A 16,358-nucleotide genomic window follows, 5' to 3' on the forward strand; every position below is an offset into this window, starting at 1 on the left:
TGTTTTTTTTTTTTTTTTTTTAAGCAAGAGATTAAACAAAAGCGAAATAAACGAGAAAGATCGTACGATCTTTCAAAGTGGATGGATAAAGTAAAATGCGCATCGTTCTGAGAATTTTCTTCTCCAAGTTATCGACCAGCGGATCGTGCCGGGCAGTTTACCCCGCGATCGACGTGTGCACGTAATCGTTCGGACGCGCGCGTCGTTTCTCCGAAAGCAACAAGACCGATCTCGAGCAGAGGAGGATTTTTCCAATAATCTGTCGCGCTTCGTATATCACCACGAATATGACCGAGTTGGCAAAAGAAGCTTTCGCCTCGCGCAACTATCGTCTCGCTGTAGAAATGTACGAGCGCAGCTTGAAACAGCAGGCGCCGAGTTTTGAAGTGCTCGTAGGCTACGGGGATTCCTTGGCCAAGTGTGGTCGAATCAGGGAATCTATCGGTGTTTACTCGAGATGTTTGTCAGAGGGTTCCGTACTACCGGAGAGATTAAAACATCTGGCGAACGCTTTGCTGGACGAATTGTCTGGAACCGCGATCACGGCCACGGGTTTCAGAAAAAAGATAGAGACGTCGTTCGCGTGTCCCCTTTGCGAGGGAATCTTGTGTCAACCAGTGACCACGAACTGCGGCCATACGTACTGCAAGAATTGCGTGGAACCGGGCAAGAGCTGTCGCGTGTGCGGACAAAAAATTGTCGCTGTGAGTGAGACGAATGTGCTGGTGCAGAGACTGGTGGAAAAGTGGTGGCCACGCGAGGCAGAAGCCAGCAGGGCAAGACACGAGGGTGACATTTTGATGAAGGAGGGACACCTGGGTCAAGCCCTCGAGAGGTACAACCTCGCAGTCCATCTTGGTGAGTATTTCTTTCGGAATTTCTTGCGTCTCGAATCTCGTCTCTCTCTATATGAAGTAGCTTTTTCGTTATTTTTTATATCGTTATTCGTGACACTTTTCGCGTAATTAAATTTGGGGTGAGAAAGCATCTGTATATATGTATACGTAAATAGTGGCTCAAAAGTGTACACTTGTATCGTAAATCATAATATAGTTGGATAAATTGAAGTTACATTTTTTATTTTCTATACAAGAACAATTTTAAAATTCAACACACTGTCAACAAATTCTATACATGCAACACTTTTTTTTATTTGAAGATTAAACGTACATCTCTGTAATCTTCTTAGATATTAGAAAAATATTTCTAATTTTTCATTATGCTGTCTTTCTTTTATCGATAGTTCACACAGATTTATCATTTATTTTTAAATGGTTTAAAATTGGGATTGATAAAAGATAGCCTTTTCAACTATCTATATCGAAATGCTCGTTCAATCACTGTTGATCAGCTGTTCCAAAAATAAACAGATTAGTATTTACCGAGTTCTTAATTTATAGCGATCAAGTAACAATTTTGTGGATTATTTTTATCTCAATGTAAAGAACGATTTTTCTGCACTAGTATACAGAAAATGGCACGTACACCAAATAAGTTGGAAGACACGTTTCGATTTAGCCGCACGATGTAACTGTGATTGTCCTTTGTCTCCCTTTTTATGCAATCAGTCGCAGAGACACGCGATTTGCGTACAAGAAAAGTTTACTCGTGCTACTAAATTCTCACCAGGGATTACAAAGTAGTTACATAAAGATCATTACGAAACAGCGAATCCGGATAGCGTTACGAACCGCAGAAGATCGAATTAATTTGCATGTTCCGATTTCAAAGATAGCACGATACGCAAAGATAAAAGCACGATCGTTTTAAACGGATCGACTTGAAAGAAAGAGAAGAAAATGATACGGTTCGGTCGGATGCTTTTTAAACTTGACAAAACGTAGCTGGTATTTCATGAATGGTATTTCGTTCGCATATGCGAATATTTACTACGTGCTCAATCTGTGGATAACGTTGGTCGTGTTACTCGCCCATTATAGAAAGTTTTTTTATGACAGAAACGCATTCCACGTTTTTACAAATAACGCCGTAAATCATATGCACTCGGACGATCCTCTTTGTTCCGCGCATGAATTACCGACACACCGCGTCTTCTCTCGCTTCGTCGTTTAAACTCATTGAGCATTCGAATGTCCGAGGAACGGATTTTATTCTTTTATATTCTTGACCGCTCAATTTTTCTCTTTTACTCTCGTAAAAGAGTGCTCGAGAAAGATGGTTTATGACAGAAATTCGTAAGTACAGTTAGCATAAAGGTAAGAAAAATTCTAAATAGCATGTCGCAGGTTTTTCTGCACTTTTTCAAAATAATATACATTTATCAGCAGCTGTTAAGATATTTTTAACTTACGATGTTTAAAATAAGTAGAGACTTTGGTATAGAGTGAATCAGATATCTAAAAATAAGCTGATTACTCAGTGTTTTATTTAATTTGAATACACGGTGGACTTGAACTGTCTTGAACTTCCAAAGCAAAAAATTTCTGTTTCTCGGCTATTAAAATTTCGTAAAAATTATTGTGCCTGTATCAGTCAAATTTATAAATTTATTAGCCTTTGTTCGAAGAGTAAACACGCCTAAATAAACATTTGGCTACTCGATTTAACTTATAGCGATCCACGTAGAAAGGTATTCACGAGAAAGGGCAAATGCAGTTCTTATTCTCGCGTCCCGCATACGTGGATTTTAATCGCTCCGATTCAAGTTCTGGCTGACGACCTCAATGCGCGTCCTTTGTTCAGATTCCCAGACGTCGGAACGTCTCGTAGACTCTTTTCTATTTTTTAATCCATGACGTTATGCTATAATCATCGTAGGTCTCGACTTTGCGACAATCGTCGAGTCAGGATGTTTTCGATCGTCGTGTTTTCTTCGAAGACGACGTAGCAAAGATATTTATGGAATTTCTCAATTTATGTCATGCACTGCTTAATACGAATTGACTAATTCCATTTTTAAATTCTTTTCAATGGGTGGTATATTGTTTCGATTGTTGTTTCAGGAATATTTGAAAAACATATTTTCCTCTCTAAATTTTATTGTTTAATAGCGTCTTTACGTTATTTTGTTTGCCCGTTATCACTTCCTTTGTATCTTTCGTATTTATACCTTTTAACGTAATAGTGGAATTACAAAGCATATGATACCTGAAATTTTTCCATGTAGTATCCCTTCAAAAGAAAACATCTTATGAACATGTTCATTCGAACTGTATCTAGGATGCATTCACCTCTAATCCGTTACTCTAAAAATAAATGACGAGTAATGATCGATTTATTTTATGTAACCTGTTCAATCTATTGTCACCAATATACTTCATATATATGCTTCATAAAAGTTAACAAATAAGCAAACGTAAAATTAACGATTAAATTCACGATTCTCCGTAATGATACAATGTACATATAAATAAATTTCCAAAAGAAAAGAAAACACGTCCAAGGAAAAATTAAGCGAACCAATCGAAGTCGTCAAAATGCATCGTTCTGAATTTTATCAATATTAAATTAAACGCCCAATTTACGCTCCATTTCTTCTCAAGAAGACGTTTCGAACGTAGCGAGCGCAAATACACCGTGGTGAAACCCTGTTGAAGGAATTCTCCCGCGAAGATAAAGCGGCGGCTGCAGCAGGCAGGTAAAGCGATTCTCTCGATCCCACTGGAAAGAATAACTGAATCGATCGCATTCCTTCTCCCTCTTCGGTGCATGCCGAGTGCACCGAACGGTCTCGCGCGTGGAAAGGGAGAGACGGCTGCGTTCGAATGCGAAGACGACGACGTCGGTAAGTTCACGGCCAGTCTGAGGCGGTTCTTATATAACGTGGGTACGTGAGAGAGAAAGAGGACGAAAGGGAGACGAGCAAAGACAAGGGAAAGAAAGAGAAAGAGAGAGAGAGAGAGAAAGAGCGAACGTCGGGATTATTCCGAACGTCGCGTCGCATCGGTCCGTTCGGTGGGACACGGTGCATGTACCACGAACACAAAGACTTTCTGCATGGAACAAACCGACTCATCCACGGAAAATCTAGCGTATCGCGTATACGCGTTAATTCGAAACGGACGCGACACGTGCCGCGAGATGATCGCTTGCACGCGAAGTAATTTCGGAGTAACGCGTTTTCGAAATTCCTTAACGCTGAATAAAATCGGACAAATGGTTGAAATAACCGGATCTCGGATTTTCATTGTTCTGGCTGTTGCTAAAAATACGCAGACGCTTTTGGCCAAGTCAATGTTGACTTTTAATAAGACACAGACACGATCCTGTTTACGAACTGGCTCATTTAGTTGATTATTAGTCGATGTCGTGTAGCGGTTTGTAGTCAACTGAATTAATTTTTTAACGAAATTAAATAATAACTTGAAACTTGATTATCTTTATTATATATTTGTGTACATATATTTTTTAATTGCAGAATATTTAGCTACACATTATAGATCCGTAGTTCCGATGTAGAAGAAAATATAAGGATAATATAAGGAAATAGTATATAGATGTTACATATGTATGTAGATTGTTAGTGGAAGGAATAAGCAATGTGAATGAATGTGAATACATATTTTCAGAGATGGCGATGAATTAGGAGTGGCTAGTGAATATCGTAGAAGATAGAAAACATGTAAGGATTGGTATTTCCCATCAATCTTTCCAGGGATGTTGAACAAGAGCAGAGAGAAAAGATTCTTTTCTTATTTAAATGTATTTTTAGGGATAAAGATTTAAGAGATTTGTATTTTTTAAATAGGGAATTAACTTATATTTGAAATAACAAGACGTCTCTTTCGTGTTATTATTTAGAACAACGGCGATAACTGTTAATTTATGAAACATAATTAAAAAGTAGCAGACATGGAAAACATTTTTTTTTATGTTTTAGAACATGATGGTTGAATACTAGCGAAGAATATTAAGCCTCAATTGTCTCGTTGTGATACTATCTTCGTTCATTCGTAAGCGAAATAAGATAGATAATACAATAATGTTATATAATGGTAATTATATAACTTTTATTTGGTAAATTTTTTAATATATAAACTTTTATATAACATTATCGCGCAACTTACGATAAGAATAGCTATCTTTTCGCTCTCTCTTTTTATTAAAGCAATTATCACATGTACTCGCGTAGAGAAGAGGGAGAGGTACAATATTTTACCTCTTCAAATTGAGTGTCAATATCGCTAAAAGAAATACGTGACTCAGATTTTTAGTAAAATCTTTAGGTATGTTGCTCTGTTCCTCTAAAATTGTGGGAAAAATCACCAAGTCTTAAACTTTTGATAGAAAATTGCCGCGAGACATTAAATTATGGAAAGCGGAATTTTGTACAGTGATTAATTTTTGTCTTATCGTTTTATCATTTCTCTCGTGATCTAAGTACGTATTAACAACTAAGAAATGAATTTCCCGACTTTTTTCTAGAATTAAAGTTTGAAAGTGTGTTCGCTATTTCCTTAATAATCTAAATAACCTGCTTTGAACTGAATTGAGAGAATAGACCAACACAGATGCAACTCTAAACCACCAGTTAAAGAAGAAATGGGAAATAAAGTAACGACAAATTTTTGTTGCAATCAAGCGACTTTTATGGAGAAAGAAACATGTACTCGTAGTACTGAGTATCTTTGGTACATGTATGAAACATTGACGGCATTTAAATGTTACTTCTCAGTCAAGGGGAAAAGAAACAGTGTACGATAATAATCTATCATGATCGTGCTTAAGGAGAGAAAAAAGCCATAGTGATTCATCTAATACAAATGTATTTGTTGCATTGTAAAATAAGGTGTTGTGAGAAAAGTATTCAGTATAATTATTGATCATGTCCCGCGCTCCAATAATTAGTTACCTGTTACGTTATGTAGAAGACGAAGAAAAAAAAAGCAGGAAAATTTAAGAATAATCCTAATAGAATGGATTCCTGCAATGCTTTAGAGAATTAAAGAATCTATCTGTTGTTATTTAAAGATAAACCAAGTATTAACATTTCAGATTTCAAGAGATTAATTCTTTCAGGTCTGATGTAACATCCCGATTGAATTCTCTAAAAGTATACGTAAAGTAATCCAAGGAACTTAAAAAAGAAAATTATACCAGATTTTTGCACAATATATATGCACAATATTACATACTTTATATATGTGGATGAAATTGTAAAACAAAAGGAACCTAAATTTTAATAAATCCATTACTTATCTATATCGTAGGAATAAAATAAGATAGGTCTCTTTATTTGCCGGTATTATTGATTAAAAATTGATTTATCGTTTATATGCTGATAAATGCATTCCATTTCCAGGAATGTAGAATTTAATCGTAAGCGATTCTTATTTTCATATACACACTGTCCGTACCACGGGATCTTCTGTGTAAAAGATAATCTACGATGATGAAGATAACGAGGACGATCTCGGCAAGGACGATTAGTCATGGAGCATGGATTACGTGTTATCGCGACTACGCGTCATTGTTCTTGGTAATCGTTTGCCAACGGTATCAGAAAGAGAAGTTCCACGGTTTGTGAAGTACCACCGTGAGAAAACGCGCGGCGAACATCTGTTGCCACTTTACGAGGCAACGCTTCAACGGAACTTTTCACTCCGTCGAACAGAATTCAATTTTCTCTATGTTGCATACTCGTGATTTTACCATAGAATCTTTCTAATAATTTTCCAATTATAATATTATCTTTTTATATCAGAGAGCTTAATAATATATTGAAAGAGCGTCATACATTTCATTCGAAAAAGTCAAATTGATTTGGTAGATGTTAAACATAAACGCATTTAAGAAATTTAATTTAGTAATATAGCTAATCAATTTAGTTACGTAATGTAAGAAAAGAAAATATGCGATAGTGTTTTGCAACATGTTTACAGGTATGTCTCAACTTGAGACACGTAATCTCTTTAACCTCTAGGATACTAATCTTTAGCAAAGCGCATTAAGAGGCATTGTTTAACCAAATTCGTAGATTCTACTTAGAACTCAGAAATTATATAATATATAATACGGATACCATAAATGTCGGCATCAACGAAAATACGATTTGACATTAGAAACATCGGCTTTCCTATAGACGTTCTGTTTTTCTTTATTTCGTTATATAAAATTCGCAAATCGACTCTTTTGTTCCAAATTATCATCGCAAGCCAAATAATCAAACGCAGTAACTTTGCTCAAAGTATCAGGTAGCAAAGAAATATTGTACCAATCGAAGCGTATCGATCGGGGCAAAGCGAATTCGTGAAACAATATGCAGGTATTATTTCGAGTGGTGTGTCAAGCTAGAAATATGCTGCGTTCTATAAAAGGAGCTTTCCGTGTATGCCCTGAACCAGTGATGCTGAACACTGTACCGTGTGATGTGTAGCGCGCCTTTAATTTATTCCCGAGACACGACACACGATGGCTAATGGCCACGATGAACCATCGTATGGTCATATTACTGGACAGAGTCGACCTGTGGATCGCTGGTATGCAGTCAAAATTACGTAAGCGCCAACGACGCAGAAACTAAATTTAAAGAAGCAAAAACGAATCGCGTAGTCGAAGTCATAAGTCATTTGCGAGTGGTTGTTTCGAGAGCTTATTTGCTTGGTTGCACCTGCACCGTCCACCTGGCTTTTGGTTCAGTTGTGCACGCTTTAATTTCCCTTCTTCGCCAAATGAACAAGGAACGAAACTCGTCTTGAACTCCTTCGAAGACGTTGCGTGCTAGCCAAATCGATTTTGTCTTACAATTAGTTCATTTTAGTATAACCGGTTGTAAACGAAGTTGATACGAATTTTAATAATTTTTCTTCTTCTTTACTTTTTGTACGAAATTGTACAATTTTTGTAATCCTCTGTTCTTCTTACTTTCTCGATGACAAGAATATGGTTTGATATTATATAATCGGTTATTGATGTGGCAGAATACTTGGAAGATTCTTTATCTCAATAACGTTATCTCGCGTTCCTAGAAGTAAATCAATAAATCAGATATCAGCAAACGAAACTTCATTTATGTCGGAAGTAATTTGTATATGATTATGTGATACGTTTAAAATGTGTAGGTACATTTATCTATTGAAATTTGAAATGAGTTCATTATTTCGAGAGTTATATAATCATGTAAAATTCTTTATGCGTATTATAAATCATAAGATAATCGCTTTTCTTACATTTCCTTCAAATATCACTGTAGGATTATGTAAAATTACGCCAATTGTTTTATGCGATGTAATTTATTTTCTAATTGACTAGCCAAACGATCGGCAATATTTTATTCGAGAAAAGAAAATAGCTATAAAGACCGTGTTGTTTAATTAAATAGGTTCGAATAACGTTTCGCATTTAAACGAAATAAATTACTTTCTTCTTAAATCTCAATTGATTCACGATTGGAACTGATCTACCTTGAATATGTAACGTAGCGCTATAAAGCGTATATTTAATATTTCACGATCGAATGAAACGAACAAAAGAAACTAATCATGCTTATCTATGATTTGAGTCACAAAAGGCAATTACGTTCGCGTGTAGTTTTAGTAAAGGAAGCTAATTACTATTTACATTTCATCGCGCGAGGAAAGAATGCTTCTCAGCAATCACACTCTAATTAAAGCGAATCATTTGAATACGAATCGCCGCGAACGTTGCCGCGTGAAATGTTCAAGTTACTATTGTCTCCCGTTAGTTGTGATAAGGTTGATCGATGGTTGTTAGATCGAAGGAAAAGAAATTGTTCGTGAACTCTAAGGAAGATACATAACGAAAAGCATTTGCCAAGAGTGACCATTGTCTTGCGAGTATTTTCGTGAAGAATCGTGGTATCTCCTTTCTGCAAAGTGAGCTATAATTATCGTTCAAATGGATGCTGTACACTTTATGTGTATAGCATGTGCTCGTGGCACGTCCGATGACAGACGAGAACAACGGAGAATGGTATCACGTTTTTTCACGGGGAACATATTATTTCGAAGCAGAAAAATTATACCGAACGTGAGATATTTGGTATAGGAACAAAACTGATGATAAAATGTGAAGAGAACGATGACATATCAGAAATAAATGTTTGATTGTTTTTTACCTAAATATGAAAGAAAAGTATTTAATATAAAACTCGAATAAATAAAATTTAATTTCAGATAATCTTGTCCCTTTAAAGTATGAAACAACGATTCCGAAGAGATAACGATAGCGCCAACAAGATCTAAGATTACTTTTAGCAACAATAATAACGACAATCATTGAAGAACATATATAAAATAAATATAAATATAAAATATCGTGTAAGATTGAAAGATCGAATATCACAAAGAGATTACGAATGACATACTTTTTACAATTTCTTACGGAACGAATTTTTGTTGTAATTATTAATTTTGTACAATTACCGACTGATTGTCATCGTTGAAGAATTATCTTTATAAAATACGGATTAAGCGAATTAAGTTGTTGATAAAACAAATGATTATTAAAGTTATCTGAAGGAATCTCGTAACTCCATTTGAGAACAAGTTCATCTCCCTGAAAAAATTATCTTTCGTCCCACGTTTGTCACACAAAATGTGATCTTACATCTTTCTATGTTATTGCAATAATAATTAAACGAACCATAAAACATCGACATAGAAATAAAACTACAAAAAGGAAATTCGTCATTTGGATTTGACAGTTGAATTTTAAACGACAGAGGAAACATCGTAACTCTGTAAAGGTGTAAGCATAGGTTTATTATGTAATAACAATAATCAATCTCGATACGTTTATCGTACGTTTACTTTCCTTTTCTCAGTCTCTGCTCTCCCTCTTTCGCGGTTGATAAGCAGTACAAGATTACTACGTCGTTCCCACGGACTTTGTTGCGCGTAAAGTAAACACGAGCACGTTCTCGATGGCTATTGTTCGCGAAATCGTGGATCGTGTGAGAACTGACTGTATCTTCGCGGCCGAGAGAGCGTCGATCCGCGTAAATCGTGTTCTTTGTTCCAATTCGTGTAGGGAATAACGTATCAGGAATAGTATACAGTAAATGTCTATTTTTATTGAGATGTTTTTCTCGCTCGTTGATAGGATTTCTAGGAAGGAAGCTGGCGAATGGTTATGTAGGTGATTTATGACAGGATGATTCGCTTTTTAGGTCACTTTGTGCTCGGGAGATGTTAAAAGCGAGGAAACATAAAAATATAAAAGAGAAGAGTAAAGAATTTTAGTAAAAAATACATACATACATGTATACATATACAGGGTGGTTGGTAACTGGTGGTACAAGCGGAAAGGGGTTAGGTTGGGGTTAGGTTGATTCTACGCGAAAAAAGAAGTCGAATTTTGTTCTATATTTTCGACTTCTTTTTTCGCGTAGAATCATCCCCTTTCCGCTTGTACCACCAGTTACCACCCACCCTGTATATCTATATATAAAACTACAGTAACAGACTGATCATAGCAAATAATTCAACGTCGAAATACGCTTCTCTAAAAGCTGTAATTTAAATCAAACTAATAAATAAATAGCCAATGAAAGATCACAGTTTAATGAACGAATTAGAACTATATATATATATACAGGGTGGTTGGTAACTGGTGGTACAAGCGGAAAGGGGTTAGGTTGGGGTTAGGTTGATTCTACGCGAAAAAAGAAGTCGAATTTTGTTCTATATTTTCGACTTCTTTTTTCGCGTAGAATCATCCCCTTTCCGCTTGTACCACCAGTTACCAACCACCCTGTATATATATATATAGTTCTAATTCGTTCATTAAACTGTGATCTTTCATTGGCTATTTATTTATTAGTTTGATTTAAATTACAGCTTTTAGAGAAGCGTATTTCGACGTTGAATTATTTGCTATGATCAGTCTGTTACTGTAGTTTGTATCATTTAATTTTATAGTCTGATGAAAGTTCACTTCTGATTTCGTTCTAGTTTCGATACCCAACAAATTATCGGAAGTCTTTCTAAAAAAATTGTGTAAACCATCTGCTGTAATTAGTTCTCACATACGCATTTCTGTAGCACAATATTATTCTACCCGCTAAATATAAGATCAGTGTACAATGGTTCTCTGTTATTGTGCAAACATTTGTTACGATCAACATATTTCTATAGTTCTAATCTATATTTAGGCTGCAGGCTAACGTTTGATGATTGTTTTTTGTATCGAATCGCTTGCTGCAATCAATCAACTGCTACGGTTTCGCTCCATTTCCATATACTAAGTAAACATTCAACGAGGGTTGTCCACGATAATTGAATTCCTTATTGCAAATCAATTTCACTGTTATTTTAGATTTGTTTTCTAGAAACAACAAACTTCTATATGAACAGAAATATAAATAGTTTATTTATAATATCGAATAGTAAATTTTCTGTTTACATGTACATTAATATTTCGATATATGTATATGGGATGGTGTGACGTCAGGGAAGGACGCGGCGTGAGGGGTAATTGTTTATAAACGTTGTCAAGATATGTTAATGTTGTCAAGGAGTGTTGTGAGCGTTACCAAGGTTTGTCAAGGGAAAAAATGAGCGTGGAAGATGCTCTCAGAGTTGAATTTATCGTGGTCGAGTGAAGTTCGTTGTGTTGTTGTGACGTAGAATTAGTGAGAAACGAATACGCGAAACGCGGTATTATATTCGATTTCGTGTGAGTGCAACGATATTGTATTTATCATACTCTTTTCTATTTACTTATAATATAACATTCCTACATGTATAGTCGAATACTATGTCTGTTTCGCCATTTAATTCATCGCATTCAGTACAAAATTCCAAGCGTTTCTACGACATACAATTCGCAAGCCGATTCACTCGTTCTCCATTTACTCCACGCATGCTGCGCCTTCCATAGAAAGCGGGAATCGTGTTCGAGGCTCAATTTCACGCGTTTCTTCGCTCCAGTTCCCTAGCAGCTCTTTGCAGCCATTTCTCACAATACGAGACACGAGAGAATCGTCGACTGAACTCGACGTTGGAACCGCGTATTTCATTTCAGGGTCTTGAGTAGGGCGTATGTATCAAACCAAAGCAGGAAGCTGGGTGAGTGTGAATTAAGAAACCCGATGATGACTTTTGACGACATGCTGACTTTGAGAAACGAATATAACGTACGGAAGAGATATAACGAAAAGATACAAGTCTTCATAGAAAGATACAAGATATAACAGTCAGTAGAAGCGAACGTTTTTATTAGACGAACATCTTTAATCCGCTTATACTTTTTGGATGGCATCATGACATGTCTCATGTGTTTGTTTAGAACGTGACATATGTCATCTAAATATTCGGAGTAAAAGTATGAAATGTGTGTTCCAATTTCTCTGAACTTCGTAACGTTGTAAGACGCAGATAGAAGGAGAAGTAGTAACGAAAAGAAACATTGATCAAATTTTTGAAATTTTTCTCCATATTGACGATAAGAATTTAAGGGAGTATTCTGGTCTAGAAATTTGAAAAATCGAAAAATTTTTTTTCATATTTCCAAAGTTTAGACATTCAAGAATATTCCCTTAAAAGGATTTTTCAAAATTTCAATTATTTTATGAGTCACAGCCATTTTTCTGACGCAGCATCTGCTCCGGTCCGACCGGGACCAATGTACAATGAACGGTAGACGCTGACCGAGTACCTACGTCTCAAAACTTTAAACGCGTTTTTCTCGAAACTACTTTTTTCGAGTTGGCGTGCACGATATCTGAAGTTCTAACGAACCGATTTATTTTAAATTTGGTCTGAATATTCCTTATATACTCCTCTATCGTCCAGACCACGCTCAGCTCAAAATCTTTAATATTACTATTTTTTAAACGTTCGGAATTGTCAAAAAAACGTGCGAAATAAGAAATTTTTTTTCAAACGGCCGCATTTTGTGAAAAAATGTTGTATTGACTTTTCCAAGATTCAGACAATAGCGGCATCCATACTAATTAAGAATCCGTTCGCATTTTTTGTTTCGGATGACCAGAAGGGTTGATATCATGCACGCCACGACACCCCATTTTTTTTTTTTGGCAGCACCCACTTTGCCAGCTCATAACTTTTTAAATATTGAGTTTTTTTTTCATTGAATTTTTTACGTAATCTCGAAATATCAATAAACAAATGCTAAAAAGAAGGATAGCAAAAATATTTTTTATTTCGCTTGTACAGAGCTTCAAAAATCGCCCGAAATTCATGCCTCTAGACCAGAATACCCCCTTAATAGAATTCGATAGTATGAATCGATTGGAAATAAAAATGACAAATGTAATGTTATGTTAACGCAATGTTGCTTTTCACTGGGTCAATGTATTTTTAATACAAACACAATGACGCATTAATCAAATCGAGGCTATCTATGTAAATAAATTACTGCGTCCAAAGTACTATTATATTAGTAACCTGACGCCGTTATTCGTCGGTATATCTCACAATTTCGTTACATCAACTCCGATAACTATCTATATGTTTCGTTCGTGGTATCGGTCGAGGAACGAATCAAGGCACGCGGAACTTCATCGCGCCGCGAGTCGCAGCGAGACGGCCGCGCGTGTATGGACCCTTGCCAAATTCGGCACGCTTTGCTCCTTCTTACCTTTATCTCGGTTGGAAAGACGGCGGCGGGAGGACGTGGCCGCGAATTCTAAAGAGCGCCAGGGACCAAGGACGCACCCGTGGTGTTCAAGTGATTCGCAAAGAGAGCAACGGGAACGCGACACAGTCGTGTCAGGGCCACGATCAACCGGAGGCCGAGCAGCCGACAATGGAAACGAGGACTCGCGAATTTCGCGACCGTCTCCTCCTCTATAGATATTAATCTTTTGTATCCGGCTTTCAACGTCGATCAACGCGATCTTTACGTTTCGAGAAGCTTTTCTAGTTCGACTAACGGGAATTCTTCTCTGGCTGCACCTTTGCCTCGTTCTGGGTATCAAGGTTCATTTCGTTTACAGCTGTTTTGAATAATTTATGCTTTCGATTTAATCTCCTATCGTTGAATCTTGGAGTACTTGTCTCACGCGTTATGGAATTTTTTGAAGTAACCCTTAACTATGACTGTGCAATTCTGTTCCAGTCTGTCTGTGTTCGTTCTTTTTATCGATAGGAAAAAATCGATAGGAACGCACGAAAACATTTACATATTTTCTGTAATTAATTACGGTGCTAAATGAACGAAAGATAAAAATGATTTTATGTTGATGTTATGTTGATTCAGAAAACGCATGTAGGATAAAGCGTACATATTGGGTTGGAAACTAAATGATTGTGGATATTGTCATTAAGTGGTATTGACAAAAGCCGCAATCACTTAGTTGCCAAGCCAATATATCAAGCAAACGATTATACTCGATAATTGAAGACGCGTATGTCCTTCGCAGCGAAATAATCAATCGAATGATTATTTAATTAGTTAGAATGTCGATGTGAAACTCGACCTTTAGTCGTGTTCTCGCGTCTTTCATACTCGGAACAATCTCCATAAAAGCATACGAAAACTGTTACTAAGTTACCTATTCCCTTCTGTTATATGAAAATACAAATCCCTAAACGCTTGTCAAGCGAATTCTATGTATCGAACCGTGGAATAAAAATTGTTTGAAATAGTTAGCAATGCAGGTATCCGCTGCGTGATCAGCAAATAGAACGTCGATCTGCAATCGCACGAAAATATCGTTCGATATACGAAAAGAGTGAGTCGTTTCTTCGGAACGTATTTTCGTGGTATGTGGCCATGCGCACGTATGTACGTTGGAGCATGAAAATACGGTCTGACTCATTTGGTTTTCCTAATGAGATTTTCACGATACGACGATAACTTACATAAGTTTCCCACTGCGACGTTGCGACTGATACGTAATTTCTTTCGTCGTAAAAACATATGATAAGCCCTTAAGAATGCGACACATATTTTCTTGTGAGAAGAGTTTCCTCCAAACCTCGTTCTACAGTCATTTTTCTGTAATCTTCATGAAAGTCACTATAGCTGCAATCTCGTACTAAATTGTTTACAAATTTTCTTGCTACGGTCACAACATATAAGACACGATATTTATGTAAGACTTTACATAATAGAACGTACGAAGACGTATTCAGATAGGCACAAGAATTAATTGATGTGGATTGATTTAAGAATGACAACATTGACGTGCATATCTTTTGACATATCTGGCATAAATGTTATAATATTTAAAAAAATAAAAAAGTTGAGCGGATAAGGACTTTTAAGGACGCTGATTATCCTATCGAAACGAGAAAGTGTAGCATAAATTTATAAAAGAATTTGTACCTCCTCTTTGAAAGAATTAAATTCCATGACATTTTTTTAATTGGAATATATGCTAATTAGATCGTATATAAAATTTCACGCTACGTTTCCATATTATTTTTTGAAAACAATGATCTACGACAACCAATCAAACGAAAAATGTCAGTCGACATAGATTCGTAAATAAATCGTTTGAATATCACTGTAGAAAACCACTTTCCACTTTACGTGTTGGTGCAAAGAAAGGATCATGCCAACGACATTTCGCCACCTCATCGTCGTGCAGTCAACGAGGTAGCGCGCATTCTGACTCATTTTGTTTTCTCAATAAGTTTGTCACGTCCCTACAAATAGCATTATGTAAACCTGTAACACATCTCGTATATGATATTTTCTTGCGTGGATCGCTCTTTGATGTACAGTGGCGCACAAAAGTATTGGGACACGATCGCCGTATATTCGCAAATGTACGCAACTTTAAGTTTAGTCCATCGATCTTAAAAATATTAGGTACTTTACAGTGATTGTAGATGACCAATCATTGTTACCATTGTTACGTTTGAAAAGAAATTAATTTGTAAATAGTTATTGTATAAAGTAGAAACTGTTGCAAGATCTGCAGATATCTAATGGTTTTGAACTTTTCATAAATATAAACAAAACGTGCCATTTCATAGAGAAATTATTGTAATAAAAATTAAGAAAAAGTTTGTTCGTGATAACAACGTATCCAGTTAGTATGTAAGATATTTTTAACCTACATATGTCAATCATCGTTTCGAAAGAATGATTACAACATAATATTATTTGTCGATTTCTGCAGTAGTACCTACATTGACGTAGGGCGATAATCCTTCTGTTTAGTTAATATAAAATTGAACTAATAAACTAATATTTAACATTTAACTAATAAATTCAGTATAAATCCGAAATACAAAAGTCACTAATCTGAATTAAAAATCATTAACCTGAAAAATATAAAAAAAAATGTGATTCTGTTCGTGTTAAGAAACAACTCCGATTGCGTATGATAAAACGCCGTAACATTCTTTCCATCGTTGTGCTTTTCAATGTATGTACGTAATTCGAAAGCGTACGTATAATAATCTCGACGCCGCAAACACACCTATCATATTTATTTTATCGACGCTCGATTCGTTTAA

General features: G+C 36.0%; 1 protein-coding gene across 1 annotated transcript in view; it reads left to right on the forward strand.

Annotated features, from left to right (window-relative positions):
- Positions 1-8: 8 nt before the first annotated feature.
- The window catches only part of LOC100742755 (LON peptidase N-terminal domain and RING finger protein 1), a 64,594-nt gene continuing 48,244 nt past the window's right edge, over positions 9-16,358 (forward strand). The window contains exon 1 of the mRNA XM_012387029.3: positions 9-858. Within this exon, the coding sequence (XP_012242452.1) occupies positions 288-858 (571 nt within the window). The 5' untranslated portion in view covers positions 9-287. The remainder of the gene's footprint in view (positions 859-16,358) is intronic.

The sequence above is a fragment of the Bombus impatiens genome, unplaced genomic scaffold (genome assembly GCF_000188095.3).
Source record: "Bombus impatiens unplaced genomic scaffold, BIMP_2.2 scf_0442, whole genome shotgun sequence".
Classification (NCBI taxonomy): Eukaryota; Metazoa; Arthropoda; class Insecta; order Hymenoptera; family Apidae; genus Bombus; species Bombus impatiens.